Source organism: Drosophila subobscura, chromosome A, assembly GCF_008121235.1.
Source record: "Drosophila subobscura isolate 14011-0131.10 chromosome A, UCBerk_Dsub_1.0, whole genome shotgun sequence".
Classification (NCBI taxonomy): domain Eukaryota; kingdom Metazoa; phylum Arthropoda; class Insecta; order Diptera; family Drosophilidae; genus Drosophila; species Drosophila subobscura.
In genome coordinates this window covers 9385624-9411225 of record NC_048530.1, presented here as the reverse complement: position 1 = coordinate 9411225, position 25602 = coordinate 9385624, and the positions used below count along the sequence as shown (strand labels likewise).

The following is a 25602-nucleotide window of genomic DNA, read 5'->3' as shown; positions in this document are numbered from 1 at the left end:
GAGAGAGAGAGAGAGGGAGAGGGACCTTCGGGTGAGCGAGAAAGCGAGTGATATAACTTTTTCATGGCATTCTTAACAGCGTCTTTAATTGTTAGACAAGGACGAATTCATTGCCTGGCTGACAGCCTGAGCTTTTTCTCAGACTGGACTGTTCTTCGCTCTCAGCTTTCGACCCTCTTCCACCACTCTGAGGCACTCTGCTGGCCAACTAATCGCTTTTGAGGGGCTTTGCTACAATCCAAAGATGATTATGCAAAAATTTATGGGCGTGTGTGTGTGTGAGGACTTCGTAATAGTAGCAACTGTGCTAGGGTCCAGGGTCCCGATGAAGGATACGGCAGAGTCCAGCCATATGAAGGATGTAGAAGCTCAAAGGGCGAGCCTGTGATGGCTCGACTCGACTGTGTTCGTCCGTCTTATAATTAAATACAAGATGCGTTTAATTATGAGTGCGCCGTGTCAGAGCCCCTGGTATATGATGGCAAATAATAATAACAGATACGCACAGATGCACGCACCCTACGATACACCCAGAAGCACACAAAGACACACACACAGAGATACACACAAAGAGACAAAGGCTCGTTGATGCATTGCATTTTAATGATGCCGATCCTGTTGTTGGCATTTTTCATACACAGAAAATACTTTGATTCCCGCGAGAGTATTTACGACTCTATAAAGTATATAAAAGAGTAAAGTAAAGTAAAGTAAAGTATATAAAGTGTGTACATGTGTGGGAGTAAGTGTTATATGAAGGTAATTCCATGATAAAACAACTGCAGCGATGCCCCTCAGTCTTAAGTTTTGTTTTTTGAATAATTGCGACACCATTGATGTCTATATCCGAGCACTACTTTTATGAACAAAGTTGCACTTTTCATTTTAGCTGCTACAACGAGTACATAATGTACATATTTTTGTACATACAAATACATATGTCCATATGTACCAGGGTATCTTCGGGCTCGGCATGGCAACTTTCTTTTAATTATTGCGACTATTGCTGCTGCTGCTATGGTTTCGAGCTTGGCTCCCTCGTGACTACTCTACTTACTAAGAGACAAGCAGAGAGAGAGGAGAGAGTGCTAGAGCCGTCCCCGTACCCTTGCCCAGTCCTCTCCATGGCAATTTGATTTCAATTTCAACTTTGCGGTTCTTGATTATGTTCCGCAGCTTCCCCAACTAATTGTCGCTGCTGATGTAGTCTGTTGCCTGTTGCCTTTTGCCTGTTTGTTTTTCTCTCTGTCATTTGATTAGGTCGTGGAAAGATAATGAAAATAAATAGCAAAAAGTGTCGATGATGAGATTGCTTTTGTGGTCTATCTCTATCTCGGAATATTTCTCTGTGCTGTCTGTTGTCTGTTTTTTGCTCTGTTCTGTGTCCTGGGTGACTCTGGCTATTTAAGTAAAGTGGAATTATCAACAGCATGCTCATGACTGAGTATTTAATTATTTGCTTTGGTAGCCACAAGTGCAAATATTTGATTAAACGAATTCCACACGGCAAAAAAAAAAACAAAGAGAAGGGACGTGTGAGACGCTTCTTACGCATCACACTCAGTACTACATCTGCACTTTAGCGGTTATTTGTCAAATTTTACATTTTTCTTCATCTGTCATCTACATCTACAACACTTCTCACGCCAACACGCTCCGTTAGCTCGTCACCTTTCCTAGAGCCACACACTGCAGAGTCATGGCAGAGGCAGAGACGCGGCAGAGGCAGAGGCCGCACACTGCAGAAGCAGAGTGTGAATGAGAGAATGTGAAAAAAACAAATATAAGCTGCGGGACGGGGTGGGTTTAGCCACTGCAAATTAATTTCTTCATTCTGGCTATAATAATGATCCAATCGTATCCCAATTTGGTGAACTGATAGACATGGTCATCTTCATGTATCTTCAAAATTGTAGATTTGGGAGGTTTTCGACCTTTTGAGGGAGCGGAAGGAGGCGGGGCTAATTGTTGAAATACACTTGTAACAGTGTGAGCATGTTAGAAGTATGGATGCAAAATTTGGTGGCTCTAGCTCTTATAGTCTCTGAGATCCAGGCGCTCAACAAGACGGACGGACAGACGGACAGACAGTCAGATATAGACTCGGCCATTGATGCTGATCAAGAATATATATACTTTATGGGGTCGGAAACGTTTCCTTCTGTGCGTTACATACAACCGTTATCCGCACAAATACAATATACCCTATTTACTCTTCGAGTACCGGGTATAACAAAAATGGTAGTTTTGTATGCACATAAAAACTCAAAACTGAATGTATTCAGTTTTGTTTTAATTGAATATTTATGGGCGTATTGTTACGCTAATTGGCCCTAATCAAATGAGCAATTCATTATTCACTTTTCGCAAAATCCAAAATATTTATGTAAAAACAAAAAAGTTGCAAATTTGTATATTAATTTTTACATTTTCGATTCGCAGACCTTGTATTTTGAGCCATTTTAGATTAATTAATAGCAAACCTGATGATTGAGAACATTTTCTACGTGTTTTATCACAGCTTCGAGTCCAAAGAAAATGTACAGTGCAAAGTTTTACTATGTTAATTGGTTCATTGATGCATAACAATCAACTAGCCAATCAAAATATACCCATAAATATTCAATTAAAGTCAAGTAATGCCACAAAGCAGCTACAAAAACATGTGTTCATACAAATGTATGCCTTTATGTGAATATATTATGCTCCATGTGCACATATCTAATGCTAAGCTAAACTCTTTGGGAGAGAGAGAAAAAATCTGTTTACATTAGCTGTTGTTCAGACTAGCAGCGCTGCAGCGCTGGCAAGGTGGCATCACAGTTAACAGCACAGCGTCTGTGTTCGCTTGCCGCTAACACCCAGCGACAGCACTGTTAACAGGCTGTTAGCGCACCCTTCTAAAGGGCTGTTAGGGCTCACGCTCGCTCTCAAGGTCCATACGGCGGGCGAGCGGTCTCAGCTTGAATGCTAGAAAAAAGTGACGCTGGGACCCCGGCTAGTTTAGTATGGTTTCAGTATTTGTGTAACATTTTTGAAAGCTTGCTTCGAAAAATCCTTTTCCTGTTGTAATATTTTATCTCACAAGAAGAATATTTCGAATAGTTAAGGATCCTCTGCGGATATTTTCTGCTTAAAACATCATTACTTAAAGCATTTATGGCAGCAAAACCATTTTTTGGTCTCCCATTTGGTCCTCCCATTCACAATATTTTATTCGACTCTGTTTGTTTTCCCTTTACTTTAAGTTTTTAATTACACCAAGCGACATAAAACAGAGCCACAATACATACACACACACACACACACACAAGGCACACACTTGGCGTAGGCCAAGACACAAACACACACAAACTCAGACATTTGTGTGCCTACCCCAAAATAAAAACGACAACAGCAACAGCAAAAAATAAAAACGTTTGTGAGAGAAAATTAAGGAAGAGAAAGAAATGATGGCGCCACTTGGGCGCCATTGTTGTCGCGCTAAATTGCTGCCCTCCCCCCACGCACACACACAAACACACACCCCTCCGCGGGAAAGACGGCGCGCCGTTCATCTTCCTAACATATGTACATGCAAATGTATGTGTGCCTCCTGCTCCTCGCTTATCCTTATACTGCTCGAGAAGGAGTGAAGACAAGACTTGACATTCGTGTCTCTATTTCTCCAAATTATTCTACCCCTATTTCTACCCCTAAACAGCCACAGCTACAACAACTGAGCAGCGCCAGCCCCCTTTCGCGCTTGTGCCCCTTGCCGTGTGCGTAACTTTATAATTTATATTTAAATGTCACCCGAGCACCAAATGAGTTCCTTCAAATCATCCTTCATCCTCGTTCGCTTCACCAATATGCTGCAGCTGGGAGGAGGAGTTGCAATGTGGACAGGCAAAGGCTGAGACATGGAGTGGCGCGAGTCTGGCCAAGTCAAGACCAAGGGGCCAAAAGTGTGTCTAAACATATCAATCAGTAACCAAAAACAATGGCCTATTCCAGGCTGTTGGCCTGGAAGATGGATGAACATGAGCGCCCAGTCTATGGAGCAAGCGTGAAGCAGGGAGAGAGAGGGAGAGAGACACTCGAAGGTCCTGGCGGATGGGCGTCTGCATTGCATGTTCATTCTACTCACTTGAAGCGCACTTGAGCAGGCTGTTGCATATTTCATGGCGCCTCAAATGCGGCACTTAAGCTGACAACATCTCGAGCAGATGAAACATGAAGAGCGGCTGCATGGACGGAAGGAAGGACGAACGAACGGAAGGAACGAGCGAAGAGTGACAGAGACACATGTCCATTGAAGATACGTAGTGCAGCGTGGCACGGAGCCGTGGAATTGCTGAAATTTATTCAAGCGCGCATTGGAATTGCGTTTTCTTTTCTTTCCTCCTTTAGCCCAATCTCAGAACAGACCAGCCCAGAACACACCACGACACGCTGTCTGCTCTAACGGAGCCTCGCGCTCTAACAGAAATGACGTGCGAAATTTGTCTTATTGAATTAGACTCCGCTGTGCGCTCTCCATTCACCACTCAACATTCTCAGGGGGCGGCAAAGTCCTTAAACCGGAATTTTTGATTGAACGACGATGGGTGGTGAGGGGGAAAACAATCGGAAAAGCGAACTGCAAATCGCATGGATAGACTGTACTGAGGGACTGTACTATACTGGGACTTTACTTAATTGGAATTAGGCAAGCTCTGCTGCTCGCTGCTCTGCTGCGTACACAAAAGAAACCTAAACTTGATGGCCAACCAAGTGATATCCCGAACGAAGGATGATACTCCTGCATGGGATGAACAGGGGTAGAGACAGACAGAGAGATAGAGTTGTGCAGGTATTTGAGCTGACATAAAACCTGTGCTGGAATGGGGTAACCAGAGGGGGGAAGCTGTGCTGAAAGTAGAAAGAGTAGAACTCTGTAGCTGGCTCTAATCATTTCTGCCGTGATGCCATGGAAATTGTGCTGCCATTTTGGTCATCAATTCCAGGCAACATTCCACCTCAGAGGCCAATTATCTGCAGCACAGAAAGTACAGCCAGTCCAGGGGCTACTGGCAAATATTTCTCTCTCTCTCTCTCTCTCTTTTGAATTGATTGTGTAATCAATGGGAAATTCGAGAAAACAATTAAACTTTAAATGCCTTCTTAAGTAGCCAGAACCTAGAGAGTTGAAAACCAAATCAATTCGATTACTTGCCAAAATCCTGTTTGCTGTCTAAACAACCAAAGGTTTCCCACCACCTTTGCCCCCTCCCACCATTAAGAAAACTTATCAGCAATCGGTTAATAAAAGCAAACTGCAGGAAAAAGCAGAGGAAACCCAGAGGAATACGGTAGGAAAAAGCGAAATCTAAAGGCAAAAACGAACACGAAAATGAAAACGAGAAGGGAAACTTTTAAGTACGCTATTAATGTTTAATTCGAGTTATTTAAGTTGGGCACTTAATTTAGCAAAGATGCCACTGGAATGCCACTGCCACTGCCACTGTCTGTGCCACTCACGATATTGTTTTTCCTTTGGCGGGGGTCTGTGGGGATTGCCAGAGTTTGACCACACCTTACCGCCCATCGCAACCATCGCACTATGTGCGTGACCTTTGGCCATTAAATGTTAATCCCAGACAGTAGCAAAGCAAAGCAAAAGGTTCTGCAATGTCAGAGATGTGAAAATTAAAAAAAAAGAGAAAAAATGGGATTCGAGGCCACGTCTTTCTGTGTGTGTGTGTGTGTGTGTGTGTGTGTGTGTGTGTGTGTGTGTGTGTGTGTGTGTGTGTGTGTGTGCTGGGGAATCGGGCAACGCCCATGTGCGCGGGACCAACATCCGTTTAGCCAATGAAATTGTCTCATAATCCGGTAATTAATTTCCGCGGAACTGCGGCAGAGTCAGAGACCGTTGCGTGGGTGGTCCAAGGCAGCTTCCGTGCTGTCTTAAGGGACGGGCTGGCAAATTAATCAACTTTCAGCGCATCATTGATCATTGAACAGAGGAGCCAAGTCATATGGGGAGTCGTCCTGCAGTCCTGCAGCTGACAACTGAGGCGGGAGGAGCACAGAGACTGGCAGTTCTGTCACAAATGTGGAAAAGGAATCACATGGAATGGAATGGACATTCATCGCTTAATCAAACAGGAGCTGCAATGGCTTGTCCTTGTCCATGCAGCATGTCGCAAAGGAGGCTTTGGTCTCAGGCTGCATCTTAGATGCTGCAGTTGCAGTTCGGATGTTCTTGAATATTCTTAGCATCAAAAGGAAAGTGTGGTCTAGCATAAGTCACCTGCCAAGTCGTTGGGCACTGCCACTGCCACTGCCACTGCCAGATCCACCTTGAAGACAACTTACAAGTGAGACAAACAAACAAACGTAAATATGGCGAGGTTTATTGAAATGGGAAACAACCAGCACTGACCTCCGAAGATGATAATACTGTTGTGGGAAGGGACAGGTGAGGCAGAGAGGCAGAGAGGCAGCTGGGTCAAAGCAACTGACAGATGAACAGGTGAGCAGGCACCACTGAGTGGGTGAGGTCAGATGCACACACAACCACACACACTGATACACACTGATAGAAAGGGACAAACAAACGCTAAGCACACCGAGGGCCACGCGCAGCGTCAACAACAAGTGGATGGATGGATGTGACTGTAGCGGAAGCGAAAAGCGGAAAACGGAAACGGAAATCGTCAAAGCACTCAGAAAAACATCCAGCTAGAACAAGCAGAGCCAAGGATGCCGTTCTTCCGGCCACGAAGCTGCAAATACCCTTCACATAATTAATGTTTACTCATAATTTTCATTCCTTATAATAGATTTATGATACACTCTCCAACAGCCATGTCCTGCCATGTCCTGGCATGGAGTCTTTCCAAATTAAAGACTGAATCACTCAATGGCACAACTTTCGTTGTATTCCAATTCCAATTCCAATTCCAATCTATGAGTAGAGAATGGAAATAAATGGACCCACAATCCACGCACTCTACGAGTGCCCCGCGGAAGAAGGAAGGGAGGGAGATGCCGTGGTAGCAGCATCTGGGGAAAAATATTAATTTGCCATCGAGGTCATAAATGAAAGGAAAACAACAGTTGCTGAGATGAGTGGAAAACAGCAGCAGCGGCAGCACCAACAGCAGCTGTTGGGGAATCAGTGGCGGAAAATTCTTGAATGCGAGCAGGAAGGAAAACATTTGTTGCGCTTTGCTCTCTGGCTCCTTGGGGTCCTGCTCGGGTCCAGGTCCCGGCTCCCCATTGCCAGTTATCGCTGTGGGGGGGAGGGACTTTGGACTTTGAGGCGCGTGTGCTTTTGAAATGCCAATCCCTGAACTCGCCACCGCCACTGCTGCTACTTGCCACTTGCCACTTGCCTTTGCTACTGCCTTTTGTCCAGCTCTCTGGCTGGCTTCGCTCACGCATCTGGTAGCATGGACACGCTTCACGCACTCCACTCCACTCCACTCCACACCACACCCTTCCCCTTCCACAGTTTCCCCTAGTGCTGACGCCTAATCGATAGCAATCAATAAATGTTGTGTGACACCGAAATAAAAAGAACTTTTGCGCACTTCAAAGGGGGAAACCTTACCCCCAAAAACATGCACAGAGAGTAAATCCCCAGAGTGTCCCACAGAGTGGATGCCGAAGTCGTGGTCCAAGTCGAAGTCAATCAAATAGTCATTGAATCCCTCCACCACATCACATTTCAATCACTCGAAAAATCACATTAAAAGTGAATCCCAATCCCACGACTTAAGCTACAAAAAAAATAGTTGTGCCCCAAAAACAAAAGGGGGAAGACACTCTCTCTCTCTCTCTCTCTCTCTCTCTCTCTATCTCTGTCTTTCTTCGTGCCTCTGGCCACTGGACAAATCATTTTTGATTTGGGACTGCCACCTGTCCACAACAACAGCAACAACTGGGAGTGGCAGCTAGGTGAGGGGGGAGCTCTATCAAAGCAATCAATGTTAAATGGAAAAATGGAGAAGTGAGAGACAAGTACACAGCCACAAGGCAAACGACTGGCTGATACCCGCTAATTACGAGCACCAATGGCCAAGAAGTGCAATGCAAGTGAGTCAAATATATTTACTGGACTTTATGTGTATGCCAGAATTCAGCTATCGAGGGTTGAGCTGCCATCTACGAGTTCCTAGATCGAATCTAACCCGTGGACTCCGGGGTATCGTAAACGAAAAATGAAAGCGAAAGCGAAAAGCGTGAAACGAAAAAAGAGAAAGCTCAGCGACAAAAATTTCAATGGCGATTTATTACCGTTACCATATCTACGTGTGCCTGTGTGAGTGTTTGTGTGTGTGCGTGTGCGTGCCCGAGTGAAGCGGCAAAAATCGATGATGCGGCGACCAAAATAAAGGCCTATAACAGAATGGCCCAACAAGTATGTGGCGGATAGATAGATACATAGAGAGATGGAGAGATAGATAGATAGATAGACGCCTACTGGACAAACGCATAGATAGATATACATATACTCTGTCTCTCTCTCTCCATCAGGCAAAAGAAAAGAGGTTTTCCTTTTGCACTGCACATTTTTGCCTCGATAAGGTTTCTAGGCAAAGAACAAACTCAAATTGAATTCCAAATCAGCTCTCGGCCTGTCTAATGATGATGTTCCTGGGGCTGCTGTTACCCGTTGACAGTGCCACAGAGTGGAGATGGACAAAAAGGCAACTCTTCCAATGGGCGTGCCAGCTGACAATGACTGGCATGACACGCACACACACACAGACAGAAGTTAGGGCTTGGGCATGGGGCATGGGGCATTGTCCCGTCATGTAATTATTTGCTCAAATCGCACCACGAATTTAGAGTTTGGGCCCCAAAAAACTGTTGGTATGCTAAGAATTGTTCTTAGACAAGCGCTAAACGGAATAATAGTATGGAGGGACTACAAGAAGTGGGGAACACCAAGCCACCAAAAGGTGGCTAAAAGGAGAGAGTCTTGGAGGAGCTTGCTGCTGAGATATATTGAATGTTTCGTTTGGGTTCAGCAATAGAACTAAAATTACTAAAGGATACCATAAACAAATATCTGCAACGTTTAACGATCCAAGAAACATTCACTCCACTCTCTCTACGGATGGCCCGACTGAAAGAAGTTTTTGTACATTTTTAACTTCCATTGAAAGTTCTCCCAAATTCAAGAATGGCTGTCAGAAGGCATTGCCCAGTGTTCCGGACTTAAACTGCATGACAAAAAACGCTGATTTAATTTCAATTTTTCTTTTTTGGGGCCTTTGCTTTGCCCCATACCAGTCCCCCCCTCTTGTTCACCTTGGCCTTAACGCTGCTTTTTGTCGCCTTTTGCCAACGTCCTTAAGCCATCCTCAGCGGCACACACACACCGCATGTACGAGGATTTGCTTGGGTGTGTGTGAGAGTTGGCGTGTGTCCTGTGCACTGTGGTATTCCATGTGGCATGCGTGCGGCCTCCGTTTGGCAATCCCGTCACGTTTCTGGGTTTTACTTCAAATACCATTTCGGCCAATTGCACCTTCCGCCTCCGTTGAGCTGTCGCTGCTGCTGCCATCTCTATTCTCTCTGCACCCTGGGCACGCTGTGTGGCTTCCATTGAATGTGACTCACACATTCTCCACACACACGGCAACAGCCAGAGTCACAGCCATAGCTATAGCTATAGTTACAGCTTCAGTTAATTTTATTGAAACTGGTTTGGGGTTTGGGTTACCTCTGACCATGTCTTTGGATGTGCCTGAGCCTGTTAGCTGGTGCGGCACGACCGCGTTTTCAAGGACACACTAGCCTAGCCATTGCCCACTGAATCCAGTGAATGCCAATGCAGGCAGTCCATAGTACGTTGTCCGTTGTCCACTGTCCACTGTCCACTGGTCACTGGTCAGCATGCTCTGGCAGCTGCGGCCTGGCTGGAATTAGCGACAGTAAATCACTGAACTGGAGTCTGAACTGAACCGTTGCCACAGTCCAAGTACACTAACGCATTACACTACACTCTGGCAAGGGTACTTTGACTATGAGAGAGAGAGACATAGCAGTGGAATCTGCTTTGATTTCTGCTCAAGTCAGAGTCTACTCCCTTCTGGCTGTTGCTCTCTCTCACTCGCTATGCTGTCAGCAGGCTTATACTCGGAGTCAAAAATACAGAGTCCGAGACGCAGCCGGAGCCTCACAGTTGATTAGAAATCTCATTCGCATTAGCTGCCCGTTTGATCAATTGAATCCGATTCGGAAATGAATGCAGATGCGGATGCGGATTCGATTTTGTGAACAGTTGATTGCCAGCAGATTGTACAAGCGTCTCGTGTATCCCTGAGTTTCTCAGGATATGGGTAGGATTTTGGTAAGCATGGTTTGGGTTCCTGGGATGTGCGCGTATCTGCTCGTCTTTAATGCGTGTTTTGCGGTCATATTTTGTCGTGGAGCAAAGTACGTATACGAGCATGAGAAAGTTTACAAAATGAGAACACAACAGCATCAAAAAATCTTTGCAAAAAAGCAACTTTACAATTTGCAACAAACACCCAAAGAAAGACACTCACACAGACACGCGAGCAGGCATCCAAAGCAGACGAGTGAGTGCTGAGACACAGATACAAAGGTACCAAGTACCAAGAAGGCAACGAAGGCTACGCGGCAAACTTTGCCAAAATCTGAGATTTGCATAACTAAGAAGCCAGAGAAGGCAGTCAGGGGAAGAGAGCAGAGCGCCAGGGGAAGCAGAAGGAGAGATGGCAGCCTGGGAAAGCTTCAAAGAAAGGGAAAAAGAGAGAATATGCTGTCTGCTCTCTACTCGTACTTGATGGTTGTGGGGGTGTGAGTTCTCGGTTCTCTGTGTGTGTGACATTCAACAACTTTCGGAGGCAGGCGACATCAAATCAAGACATTGAACGAATGAACGAAAGAACGAACGAGTCGAGCTGCTGAGACGTCAACGGAAGTCGACTGCCATTCGACTTTGTACAAATTTTATCACTGATTCAATGGATTCAACTTGAATATTCAGTGTCTGGCACAAGCTAACCAGTAACCAAGTTCTCTGCTTATCTTTTTGTGTCTCGATTCAGTTTTAAATTGCGAGTACCAGATACAGTGCCAGAAACCCCATCAACTAATCCAATTTCCTGCTCTTCTGGAAAGCTTGATGTGTGTTCTCCACATTCCGTTTTGATTAGCAAAATTCTCTGCAGTCTTTATCTATTGATTGGCACTTCATTTGTAGCTCTCATTCGGTTAATTCCACGCCATAATGGAGAAGATTTGCTTGGGAATTTCCACCTAAATGAATCAAAATATGCAAAATAGCTTATAACTAATAATTTGGCTTAACAATTTGGCAAAGAGCCCCAGCCCCAGTATCAGGTAATGAGAATGGAGCAGGGCAAAAGGCAAAAGGCAATGGGAGCTGGCAGCTGCGTATGGAATCTCATCTGGGTCTCATCTGGCAGCCAGATCACGTGCCGCTTCCCTCATGCTTCGTTCATTGTCCATTCTGGCAACGACGAGAAGAAGGAACAAAAAATAAAGAACGGAAACGAAAGGAAACCCAATCCAACCCAACCCAATCCGTAACGAACCAAACCAAACCGAACCCAGTTGAGGCCCAGTTAATGATATTGTTAATGCAGAAGCGACCTTGGAATGCTCCTCCTGAATAGGGCAACGAATGTAAGGGAAGCCATGAGAATGGGCTGTTAATTATGCTGTCAAATCTCTTGGAAAGTCAGGATATACTCTTGAATACATTCCCTTTCCGGTATCCCTTTTATAAGCAAATCGCTTGCCCTCCCGGCAGCCGGTTGTTCCTTGAAAAATTGATGCTCAAAAAGTCAACAAGAACTAGATAGGGGACATTTGCCCCTGCCCCTGCCCCTGCCCCCTGCCCCCACCCCGCCGGTTACCAAGTGATGCCCAAAGCTGCTACTCCATCCCTAGTAACTGGTCTATGGTCCATGGTCCTTCACTAACCCTTTGGAACAGCTTGTCATTGTTCAACCATTTGTTAGCACAATCATTTGGGGTGGGGTCTGGAGGACAGCTGCAATCTTGGAGCAGCAGCAAGCAGCAGCTGGTGTGTTTATCAACGCAAGCATCACCGACAAACTCAAGGAAGGAACTTCAGCACTAGTCCCAGTCCAAGCTCTGCTCCTGCTGGTGCTCCTACTCCCCCGCACATCTGCTCCCCGCACATCTGCTCCACTTTGCTAGCGTGGCACTTGTAGCCGCAAGCTTATTTTGAGCTTCAATTAGGCATTTAATCGAAACCAAAACAATCCAACCACAAATGTCAACTGCAGCATTCAATTGCTGTGGCTGTGGCCAATGATTGAGTGGAGACTTTCAATCATGGCCCAACTTTCAAGATAACTTTCAGATATGCTCGTTGGAGCAGGCAGCAGTCAGCAGCCACAAAGTCGTAAATCAAAAATTGCAAATTGCAAATTGCAAAAGAGAAAAAAGGACAGAACCTCATCAGAGATCTGGGCAATAATTGGGCACTAAAAAATGCCTCATAAATATTAAGTAAATCGCATTAAAACTCCCACGAAGATGGTGCACAAAGTTGAACCCTTTCAGCCCCAACAACAATCTGGATGTACGAGTATCTGGGGGAGCCTCTGTGGGGCTGTAACCCACAGCTAAGCCACTTATTTAAGCCAAAATGAATGAAAAGTGCGACAGAGGGGAAAGGGGTGGATGGTGCAGGGACTGAGGGAGTCAGTGGTGTTGGTTGACTAATTGGGTCATAATTAGCTACAAAGTGGGAAGCGTTTCGCTGTCAACGTTGTCAATGTTGCCGCATAAGATGCCGCCTCCAAAGGTAGACAAACCCGACTTGTCGCGAATTTTCCTGAATATCTATGAGTGTCGTAACTTTCTCTGTCTCTCCTTCTCTCTGGGTGTGTGGGTGTGAGAGAGTGGCTCAAAAGCCGAGAAAAGTCGATGCCGCAGAAAGCCTTTCGCCTGAATTTTCACTTTGCCTTCACTGCCTCTTCTCCATAATTGCTGGGTAGCATAATTAGCTGGGCTTAAAACCAAGTGCCAAGTGGCAAGTGCGTGCTGTCAGTGTCTTCTGTTCTGCCGTTGGTAAAATATTTGTTAATCGCATCTATAAATAGGTCTCACAAGCAGAAGGGGTAGGAGGAGATCCACTTCAATAACACAATATGTTTGCGGCAAAGACACTTTGGGTTCAAAAGGTTTCATCGGTTGGCAATGAATTAAAATCTCAAGAGGGCGGAGCAACCGCCCCTTGGAGTCATGGAATGAAATATAGAATTAGAATATCTTCTGAGATTTTCAACTTAAATTCCACCCTCTCAGATGGGTAAATCCTTTTTTTTAGTTTTGATCTGCATTAAGACTTTTCCCACTCATTGAATTTTTGGCCTGATGCATATGTGGAATAAATGTGCAGAAATAATGGCATACAAATATCTTTTGATATTCCCAACTAAAATTCCATCTTCAGACATAATAATAATTGCTAATTAAATTCAATATATCAAATATAAAATCTTGCATATGTAAAATTAATGAATGAAACATAAAATTTGACACCTTGTGAAATCGCACATGAAGGTTCAATTATGAATATTGATTAAAGAGATTAAATATAAAAATATATATTTATATATGTATGTATATGACAATTATAGATACATTTATGGCTATATATTTGTGGATATATTTATAGTATAATATTATTTAAGCATATAGGTAAAAGTAATTGTGTAGTTTCTTATCGAATATTACAACACCGATGCGAGGTTTGGGGGTATACAAGCTATCAGAAGATAAGAGGATCAGTAGTTAGAACACGACTACGAGAGTAGATTTTTATTTTTAGTAGATTTCAGAGGAGAATACACAGATAGAAGGATAGGTAGATACATAGAGTATATGTACATACTATAGGGAAATGGGAGCATCGAAAATACGAGTACGAGTACGAGTACGAGTAGTTCCATAGCACATCAATAAATCAATATACTTCTCAATGCGAAATACGCAAGCGTCATTGAGTCTTAAATATACAAGTTCCGCCAAGAAGGAAAGGAAAATGAGTACATTTATGATTGCAAAAGATATGTACGTAAGGGGAGTGTTGGCGGGAAGAAGGGGTACAAACACATGTACGAGTATATAGATAGTAGTATCTTAGAGATGAGTTACACCAGGAACCCAGTGCGTAGCTGCGTCAAGGGTGGCTGCATGGCTGCCTGGGTGCCTGGTGGCGGCTCGGGGGAAGATTGAAGACTGGTTGGATTGACATCGGTTCTGTTCCAAACACACACACACACACACACACACATATATACATGCTATGGTAATGGTAATTAGGCTGATTTAATTTTGGGCCAGGTCGGGTCAGACTAGGCCACGCCAGCCACCTTCGGCAGGGGCTCTCCTGGCTCTCTTGGCTTTCTCTCTTGTTCTTTGACATCGCATGCCCAATTAGCTAATGGATATTGACAAGGACATACGGAACACACGGGAACACACGGGAACACACGGGAACTCACGGGAACACACATAGCGGGCGGTGGAGGGGACACATAGCGGGAAAGGGGGCGGGGGCTGTAAGGTTGCTGATACCCACATGGGTCGACTGACTCACCTGTCGCCTTGCGATTCCCTGTCGCGATCCTCCACATCACCACCTGGCACCACCACCACGGATGGAGCTGCAACAGCCACTCCTACCTCGGTACCCGTGGCTCCTCCCTCGGCACCTGCGGCTCCTCCATGGGCTCCTGCGGCTCCTCCGTCGGCACCTGCGGCTCCATTAAGGCCGCCTGCGACTCCTCCGTCGGCTGCTGCGGCTGCACCGCCATAGGCTCCTGCGGCCTCATAGGCGTCTGGGCCTCCTTCGGCTCCTCCGGCGGCTCCAGCGGCCCCATCACCGACGCTGTAGCTGCAGCTGGCCCCCTGTGCATCCCTGTGTAGGGTCAGGGCCACAGAAGTAACGATCTTCTTCTCCTGTTGCTTGTCCGACATCCTTCTACTCAAATCCAAATACTTGCTTTCGGCTTGTCCTGAAGAGTTCCTTGGCTAATTCGCAATTCGCAGTTGGCAATTCGCTTTTGCGGGTGAGTTCCTGCCTGCCCAGGACATATATAGATGGACAGGGCATGAGATGAGTTGAGTTGAGATGAGAACAGTCGAGAACAGTTCCCAAAATATTTGTGGTAATTGTTTTTTAATGTACATTCAACACAGCCATTTCTTGCGAACCAAAAAGAAAACGAGGGAAAAAACAACAACAGAATGACAAAACGAAGCGAAGCGAAAGGAAAACGAAAGGAAAGCAAAAACAAGCTCAAATTTAATGTAAATTAATTTACTGGTGGCAAGCGGCTTAGTGCCTGCCCCATCCAGGCTCGGCTCTCCTCTCAGTTAGCCGCAATATTTGGGCGGCCATCACAGGTGGCAGAGGAGGTAAAGGACCCTTTCAGGGCTCTCCCCAAGTATCGCATGTGGAAAAAACCAGCTCGATTTTCGTTTTTGTTTTGGCGGCTTTAACAAGTTGGAACTCATTCATACAGTAAGTATTTACATACGCACATTTATTCTCACTGGAGTTACTCTCTAATTGGGTGTGAAATCAGAGTGTGAAATACACAATTGTGCAGCAGTGTCAGCTTTTTAATGGAATCAGAGTACAAAACGTTGTTCGAACTGCAACATCTCCATCAAAGTCAACAGTTTGGCCAGTTTTCCATTAAATGTAATTAAGCTTCAATTGTATTTTTTTACTGGATTTATCGAAACAAATCAGTTTGTACTTTGCCTGGCCAATAAAATACATTATGAAATGCGCAGCTAGCGGCTGCAATTAATGTGCAGATAGCCAACCATAAATGTTACACCTATTGGCCAGGATGCCAGCCATTGCCAAGTGCTAAGCTGCTGTCGAGGGCGAGGCTTAAAGTCTCCCCATCATCATCAGAACGTAACATCACCGACAATTGATCAATTGCAGGAGATTAGCGCCGTCAACTCCAAATGCAAGTAATTAAAAAATAATAGAATTTTAATGGCCAGTCCGTCGCGACGGACGAACTCGGAATCGCAAATCATTCACGTTTCTGTGCCAAGAGGCGGGGAGCCAGGACCAGAACAGGCTGATGGGCCAACAGGCTGACAGGCTGACACTGGCAGCGATTAGATTAGAGTGTGGAAAGCATTTAGTCATGGTCGCAAATGAACTACTTTTTGGGCGTAATTGCCCAAAACAATGCCAGTCAGCCAGCCAGCCAGCCAGCCAGCCGTTAGCCGATAAATAGGCAACACTTGATGGAAATTTTGGCCGACTGTCTACCCACACCCCCAGAGTGGTCCCCTGACCACAGACACTGACATATATATGTATGTATATGTACTATGTATGTATGGATGTGGTGGCATGGTGGCCATCCGACGGGGGTCCACAAAATATAAATGAAAATTTTCACAGCATTTGCATATGAATGATTCACACGGGCCATGCATAACAAAGGGTTTTGCGCGGGTTGGTGGGAATGGGACTGTGGCGTTGCGTTGCGTTGCCCTATAATAAATAAAGAATGAACCGAGTCCATTCTCCTTCCTGTGGTGCCAAAAAAGGTGCTATGGCCATGGCAAGGAAGCTGCCAAAACAAAGGGGGAAACAGAAAGAGAACAGAAACGAGCAGCACCAGCAGCAGGAGCAGCCATGGCACTCTTTAACCGCTTTGTGGAAATGCTAGGTGACCCCCACCAAAAACATTGTCGCCATAACCACAGTACCGTCCCTAAACTACCACCCACCCCCAACCCGACACAACACATGCACATCAAATATGAAAAGGCAACGAAAATTAACTCGAAATAAAAGAAGGAAAACCAGAAAAAAACGATAACGAAAACAGAAACAGAAACAGAAACGAGTGAATAAGGAGGACCAAGACAGCGAGAACTGAACCCGAATCTGAACTGAAACCGAGCCGAAATGAAATGAAATTTTCTGCTTAGGTCGACATAAGCGGGAATCGCTTTGAAAGCACAAAAAAAACACAGAGAATGGCTTTATAATAGATACGTATGTATATAGGGAAGGGGACGACGACTCGACGGATTGGTGCTGGAGCCCCAAAAGCCACCAAGAGATACCTGACCTCTGGCTAGACCCTGTGCTGCTCCCCAGTTTCAGTCTCAGTCTCAGTCCCAGTCCCCGTTCCATTCCCATTCCACGTTCTTAAAGTTTGATTGTTATTTTTTTGTTTCTCTCTTTTTTCGTCTTGTATTTTGTTGTGTTTTTTGTTGTTGTTGTTGCATCAAAACCCATAAAGTTTTCTCAGCACGGCACGCACATTTAAACAATAAAAAAATATGCCACAAAAATATTGATATTGTTGTAGAGAACATGATTCCAAACCTTTAATACGGTGGATATGTTTGGGCACTTGTCAATTATCTTCGATCTTCGATCTTGGATCGTCGTTCGTCGTTCGTCGCGATTGCTCCGTTCGTGGTTGGATCTCTGATATTGTTGATTTTTGGTTGTTGGCTGTTGTTTTGTTGAATGTTGCTTTTGTTGGTGTTGCTTTTGCTGTTGCTGTTGTTGTTGTTGTCGCTGGTTGTTGGGACTCTGGTTCTGAACTTGGAACCCTGATGGCTTGCTTGGTTGCTGATGATATTGTTTCCTCGCTGGGTGCTGTTCGGTTTACTGCAAACGTAACCGACAAGTGCTGAACAGGAACTGAAGTCTCTGGGCTAGAGGACACGCTATTTTAAGTCAGCCACGGCTTTGGTCTCTACCTACCGACTGTTGCTTCCCCGCCTGTCGCGTCGCCTGCCAGCTGTTGAATCGCCTCTCCGAACTGTTAGCTGCTGCTGCTGCTGCCTGTCCGCTGCTGCTGTTCTTGTTGTTGGCGCACGCACGCACTGCTGTCGTTGCTCCGAAAGCTTTTCGGAGAAAGCTCTGCTAACGGCGACAGCATGCTGTTACGCTGTTACGCCTCTCTGTTAGTGACGCTCACGCTGATGGGCCTTGAGCTTCATTCTCAATGCTTTTGTGAATGTGGAAGGGGAATGTGATGTGCACCTAATCCCTAAATCTCACAACATCCCTTTTGTGTGCGCTGTGCTCGAACACAATGTTATTTCAAATAAATATGGAAAATAATTACTTAAAAGAACAACATTTAATATATGTACATACATACATATGTACATAATCATATTCCAGCAATATTCCCTGTCAACATATAACAATATTGTGTTTATTCGGTCATATTTGGTTCATAGTCTTACTTGGAAAAAGAAAACATTTCGTAGGGAAGTATAAGTACTTAGTATTTATTCGTACAATTGGGACTAACATTTATTCACCCAGAAATTATTATATTTCCATGGAATAAAACTACCTTTCATGGCGTAAGTATACAGATTCGTAGATATGTACAGTGAAGTCTCTCAATGCGATCCCAGCATAAAGATTGTTTACCCATCGCAAGTGCAATAAGAAAGTATATTTTCTGGCATAGTCCTATGGCTCCTACTCACAAATTAACCTTAATAATGTTCTTTCCCATTGCACTTGACGTATTTGCATAATGTGAAAAATACCAAGAAAATCTGTTTTGCGTGTGGAACAACATAATTTTATTGCCAAAAATTCATGATCAATTCATGTTTGTGTTTTCAAATAAATTAAAGTCACTTGCATTTTCTTCGATTGAGATATTCCAAGAAAAGGTGAACTTCCCGCTTAATACAACCTTTAACTTGACCCACTGGGCGACAAATTGTTTCCTTGATTCGACAGCCCATCAGCCTAGTAGCTAGCCCTCCGTCAATGTCTTCTTGCTGAGAAACTATCGGTCTCCTCTGAAGCGTCACAAGACCAACAAGTGGAGCATCGAGGACCCAAAAAATCGCAACCAAAAAAACATAAAAACAAAAAGGACAATGCAGGGCAAACAGTGGCATGCCAGACGGGGAAAGTAATTACAGAGCCCACGGGCCACGGTCCTCAGTGCTCTTCTTTCAGCTCCTTTTCGCTGGTGTCCCCTGGCGATAAACCACCTGTGCACGGGCCACGACTTTAAATGGAAAGCCTTGGAGAATCTGTCAAAGCGAGGGCTTTAAAGTGGCGCCCGAGGCCACTATGTGGAATCACCTGAAATACGCAGCAGAAACCAGAATGAGGTGCATGCAGCCTGGGGGGCTGCAGCCTGGGTGGCTGACAAACAAACGGGATTTGCATGCCCCGGCCGTTGCCAAGGAAGCCATTTCAATCGGATCTGCCCTGGCACTGCTAGTTCCAACCAAGTGCAACACAAAAGAAGCACAAAAGGAGCAGCAGTTGCGCTAGGGGGGAGGCAGAGACAGCCAAGCATTTGAGTGCAGCTGGAAATTTCTAGTTGGTTGTGGCTCTCGCTTTGGTCATGGCTCTGGCTCTATGGCTCCCTGGCACTAGCTTTGCCCGGGATCTGGCTGTCATGGTGACCAGCGCTGCGTATGTTTGATAATTCCACCTTTCGAGCATCCGAGCTGTAGTACCATAAATATTTTGGCTGGCAATAAATCATCAACATTGACAACGGACCGCTGCTACGGCTGCTACGCCTTCTGTTCCGTCAACTCACTCGTCCTCCTTCTTCTTCTCCACCTTCTTCTGGAGCTCCGGCCAAGCGGCGTTAAATGTGAAAACACATAAACTTTGATGCCTTCCATTATTCTTGCCCGTTTTATACTCTCACAAAAGGTACTTCAAGTTTGAACAGACATTTCCATCTACGCAAGGGAAGAGCGTCTTCTTTTTTTCCTGTCTGAATTGGATATTTTCAATTGATAATGCAGCGATTGATAAACGCTAGATGATGGATCTGCAAGTGTATGCAAAGCCGCGCACCCTGAAGCTAATCTCATTTTTCTCTCTGACGCTCAAAGCGCTGATTCCTACCTAAAATAGAACCATCTACCGTGTCCGGGTCCGTGTCCGGCACTTGAACATCTCTTCCTCCCCTTCTGCTGCTGCTACTCCTGCTCCTTCTGCTTCTCCTCCTGCTGCTGCTGCTACGGGTTATGGTCGCAGTCGTTAAGCTCGTACGTTACTTTGTTTCCTTTCTTTGTCACGAGTTTATGTAGTTCCTGTTCCTTCTAACACTCCTTCCTACACTCTTTCCCACACTAATGCGAACTCATCTCAAGCCCGTACCTATTCGTGAGAGTGTCCATGCATTTGTGGACTTCTCTCTCGTGCCTCTAAGTGTTGAAGGGAGTGGGGTCTATTACTGCAATAAGGACCGTCATGATAGCACATCGCAACAAAGTCAGAACCTCTGCGCTCAGCTTGTAAGACGGAATTTTTTCTTTCAAAAACCAAAAATAATTAGCAGCATTTGTGTAATGATAAAGTGTCAATACACTGCACAGCAAAAACATCACCCTCACTTTGGTGAAAAAATGTTATTAGAGTTTTGATAAAAGCTGTGTAATTGTTGATGGAGTGGCATGGAGTTGCTTTTGTTTTTGGAATCATTCTATATCCTGAGAGTTTTTGCCCTCTCGGGTTCTCTTTTTGTTCTTAAAGCCCTTGGGCAACGATTTGTCGTCCAGTGTTTGCCATAACTACCATCTAAGCAATAGCCAATGCATGGCAGCGCATCAAATTTGTGTATTCTCCTGCCTCTATCGTACAGCATTTCTAATTACAGTTCTCTGCATGGCAAACACGGTACAAGCACTGGGACATACCATTGCCGCTGAACTCTTCTTCGCACAGTTTTCTCTATTAGCGAATGCTCTCAAGGGAATTTCTATGGCTTACCTTTCAGACCAGCACTAGATCGGATCTCTTTTTGCGATGCTTTTGCCATCGTCCGTGCTCCTGCGTAAGTACCCCAACGCACACCCATACCCAGAACCACCCACGTTGCGATGCACAAACGCCCACACCTTGTTTGTCTGTTTCTCAAGTAATGTTTTTCTGTCATGTCTCCAGCGGCCTAGCAGGCCAGGGACACGCGTGGACATAATTAAGGCTCCTGATGGCTAGCTCGCTTTTCCCAATGCCGATCTATTAATCCTTTGGCAGGTTTTGGAATTTAAACTGACATTATACGAGGATATTCAGGGAAGTATTTGGCTAGTTTTTGGAAGGACAAAGTATTTTCTCTATTTGATTAGCAATTGAATGCTGGTTTATTTTTATATTCATTCTACTTAATCACTGGACAAGTGGCTCCGACAACTGAGCACTGACTGTGGGACCACTGTAGTTTGTCTGCAGAGCAATAGAGGATCCTGAAATCGATTGGAATTGAATGCTGATGCGCTGAGGTGGCATTGCCGTCAATTTTTTATTTTTTTTTATGCGTCGGTAGAAACACGAAATGTAACAACAGCGAGAAAGAGAGTGTCCGAGTGGGAGAGTGAAAAAGCATCGGGAGTGTGAAGGAAGCGTGGGAGAGCCAGAACCAGAGTCTATAGGGCCTTGATGTAACGGCATCTCAACTTCCATTATCGGGAACTGCCCCTGCCCCTATCCCCTGCTCAGTTCATGCACTTGTACGTGATGGCTGTTCCCTTTCAATTTGTCGCTGCTGTGTTTTACTCTTGGACTGTCTCTCTCTTGCTTCTCTCTCTTTGGTGATTTACAGCTCTATTCAAAGCCAGCAGCAGGAGCAGTAGCAGCATTGGCATAAATACAGTTGTTGCCGTCTGCATTAATTGGTCAAAGCTGCGGCAAATGGAATAAAAACGAGGAGGAACGTATGACGCGCTGGAACGCGTCACAAGTTATATACCAGGTACTTAATCAATAAATGTATATGTACATATGTATGTAGGCACAATATATTTATGTATGTATGCATGTACATACATACATATAGTATGTACATATGTATTATTTATGTAAACTTAAGACTTTTTTAAATTTTACATATTTTTTACATCTCTCATCTACATCTACATCACTTCTCATACCAACACGCCCTTTTAGCACGCCACCCTCCACCGGAGCCCCACACTGCATGAGGCAGAGTGAGCGAGCTAGTAAGAATGACAACAATATGTCCACCAAAAGCTGGACGGAGTCGGGGTAGTCACTGCAAATGAATTTCTTCATTCTGGCTATAATAATGATCTGAGCCAATCTTAATTCTGATAGATTATGATCGGGGGCCGGGGCGAAATTTAGAAATATGCAGCCTTGCAGCAGCAGTCTGGGTGCCTAATTTGGAGGCTCTAGCTTTTTTAGTCTCTGAGTACTAGACGACAAACAAGACGAACAGACAGACATGGCTATTTCGACTCAGCTATTGAGACTGATCAAGAATGCAACGACTCCTTCTGTTCGTTACATAAATCCACTTTCGAGCACAAGTACAATATACCCTTTTTACTCCTTGAGTACCAGGTATAAAAATGAGTGGGGTGGTGGAGTGGAGTGGCCACTGAATTGCCAGAGTGTGGGATGGTGGTGCGTCAATCCATTCCTTGTCATGTCTTGGGGAGAGAGGCTGCTGATGGTCATCCATCGAGGTAGTTATTTATAGATCTTTAATTGAGTCAATGACAGTTGTTAAGTGTTTGCCACCATGCCTCCCTGCCTGCCGCTGCACGCTATTCCGTTACAATGTGTTTTTTTTTTGTGCATGACTATCGCACGGGTCCAAAGTGCCCGTGAACTGTTGTCAAAACTGTTTGTGCCACTTTGCTAGTAAAGGGGCGTAGGAGGGCATGTTAAGCTGGAAAACAGTGGAGAGCTTTTGCATCTAAAATTCAGCACAATCACAATAATTGTACAATCGGAACTATTCCAGTCGCTTAAATATTTCCACTCAAATTGGGCAAACGAAATATGGACAACAGGAAAGAGCACGAATCAGTGCATAATTATTGAAAAATGGTAAAAAATGGTGAAATGAGTAAATGTACATATGTACATATGTATGTATGCATGTGTGTACCTATCTAAAACGTACATACATACATACGTAGTGCAACAAGGAATATAATATCCCCTAATGCTTCTTGGTTCCATAATATCTCACACATTTCCTGAAATTGGCGCTCAAAATTGGGCATCTATTATGCGCTTTAAATTTGGCGATTCAATTGTTAAGTAATTGGAATCCCATTGTCCGTATAGCCTTCTATTTTGCTTGTTTTGTTTTTTCCAACTGTTGCTCTTGTTTATGCAGGAGTTTACTTTATTTATGCCAAATCCCAGGGAGAGAGTGTGGCATAACTCACTGGAGAGATAGATACATAAGTATGACCAGAGCCAGGACCAGAACCAGCAGCAGGACCAGCATCAGAACTAGGATTGAAACCAGCAGCAGGGGACAGTTCAAACTCGTTTATTTCACTGTGCTTCCCAGCCCCTTCTTCGCTTCTCGATGCCTGCTGCCAAATCATTTCCAGGGACGACTAACTCGTACATGTGTGGTTATGATGGAAAGATTAAGACACATGTACAGTGAGATAGAGATAAATATATTCAATTTGGGCAATACAGAACAATTCGTCTTCGTCTGGAGCCGAATTAGGAGTCGAAAATCAAGCACAAAATACCATACAAACAAAGCTAAAACACAACTCAAATGTGTTGACTGAAATAGTAGTCCAATTTTTGTTATATTTTGTACATAGTTAATGTCTGTCATCATAGAGTGTGGATGATATGGCAGTAAGATATTTACTCAAACTACTCTCGATATTTCACAACTGTAGCGTTATTTACACAAGCAGATATGGAACAAAGAAAAAAAGGTAAATGCTGTGAGGACATGCTGAGCAACGACTGCACCAATGCGACCGCCGTGGATCCCTGCCAGGTGGCTCAATGGACTCTGGACGATGTGCTGAATTGGGCCAATGCAGAGCACTTCTCCGGGGCTCTGATCGACTGTTTGCGCACGGAATCCATTGACGGATTCGTGCTGCTGTCTCTCAACGAATCGGATGTCAGGGATCTGCGTTATAGGCTGCACTACAAGCTGCCCTTTGGCGAACTCAAAAAGTTCTGGCAGGCGGTCTGCAAAGTTCAGCTGCTGGCGAGGCACAACAGCCAGCCCGCGGACATATTGATGATGCCCGGTTTATGTCCCTGTGCCAGCCATGAGGCAGAAGCCCACATACAACCAGAGTACTTAAAAGCCGCCCTGAGCTTTGGCTACTCGTTTGTGGTGACTTGGATAACGTCGTTCGTGATGGTGATTGTGCACGAGCGGGTGCCAGATGTGGAGCGCTACCCGCCACTGCCTGACTTCTTTCTCGACAATGTGCCGCACATTCCGAGGGCCTTCGACATGTGCGAGATCACGGCCTCGCTGCTGTTCACCCTGTGGACGCTCGTCCTGATCTTCCACAAGCACCGAATGGTAATGCTGCGGCGCTTCTGTGCGCTGGCCGGCACAGTCTTTCTGCTGCGCTGCGTGACGATGCTGCTCACGTCGCTGAGTGTGCCGGGCGCCCATCTGAAGTGCAGCAACAAAGACCATGCCGTCGATAGGGACAGCGCGGATGCAACGGATGCCATGGTGATGCGAGTGAACCGCGCCTATCGCATCTGGAGTGGACTGGGCATGTCGATACAGGGTGTGCGCACGTGCGGCGACTACATGTTCAGCGGCCACACGGTGGCCCTCACCATGCTGAACTTCTTCATCACCGAGTATACGCCACGCACGCTGTACCATCTGCACACCTTCACCTGGCTGCTAAACATATTTGGGATCTTCTTCATACTGGCCGCCCACGAGCACTACTCGATCGATGTGTTCGTCGCCTTCTACATCACGTCGCGGCTGTTCCTCTACTACCACACTCTGGCGAACAACAAATCTCTCATGCAGATCGATGTAGCGCGGACGCGCATTTGGTTCCCCCTCTTCAGCTACTTCGAGAGCTCCGCCGAGGGCAGGGTGCCCAACGAATTCGACTCGCCACGCATCCTGTTCGAACGCCTGAAAGGACACTTGGCGACGGCCAAGCACCAGATCATTATGGGCTTACATCGCTTCTGGCTGGACAGACATTTCCACGTCAAGTCATCGACGTCCAGCCCTGCCACCGCACCACAGATCATTTCTTAGAGTAGGCAGGCAAAGCAGACGGGCAGCACGAGTGACATGGAACCAGAAGTCCCGAGCCTGTGCGGATCTGTCGGAGCCACCCTTGACCACTTATCCAGAACCAGCCGGTCTTCACGTCAGACTTCCCAATCCCAGAACCTCTCCAGCACTTCTCTCCCGCAGCTGCGATAGAAAAAATGATCTAATTCACAGCCTCAAATCCATTCTTCGTTAAGCAGGGGGACGTGCAGTATGATATGGATTTTTTTGTTTTTAAATTTCAAATACCAATAAAACGCTAAATTATATAAATGTACATATTTAATATATTTGCGACTAATTTAATTTAAAAATAATTTTTAATATAATATATTATTATTAATAAATATGCCATATTATGTGCTTCAGGTATCAATTAAATGTGGTTCGTTTTTAAACAAATTTTTAGTACAAATATAAATATTCAAATCATATTTAATTATATTTGATTAAATAGTGAATGGAATATTTACATACATACATACATATGTAACAATGTATGTACATCTTTGTTTAAATGATA

General features: G+C 45.0%; 2 protein-coding genes across 2 annotated transcripts in view; one reads left to right on the top strand and one right to left on the bottom strand.

Moving 5' to 3' along the window:
* LOC117902576 overlaps window positions 1–17796 on the bottom strand; it is a 54917-nt gene extending 37121 nt beyond the window's left edge. Inside the window, exons 1-2 of the mRNA XM_034814047.1 lie at window positions 17387–17796; window positions 14609–15092 (exon numbers count right to left, since the gene is read on the bottom strand). Coding sequence (XP_034669938.1) covers window positions 14609–14988 — 380 coding nt within the window. The 5' untranslated portion in view covers window positions 14989–15092; window positions 17387–17796. The remainder of the gene's footprint in view (window positions 1–14608; window positions 15093–17386) is intronic.
* A 5897-nt stretch (window positions 17797–23693) lies between these two features.
* Window positions 23694–25271, top strand: LOC117895785 (sphingomyelin synthase-related 1-like). The gene has a single exon (XM_034803689.1). It carries the CDS (start codon window positions 23718–23720, stop codon window positions 25059–25061), a length of 1344 nt encoding a protein of 447 aa, XP_034659580.1. The 5' UTR covers window positions 23694–23717; the 3' UTR covers window positions 25062–25271.
* Window positions 25272–25602: the final 331 nt, after the last annotated feature.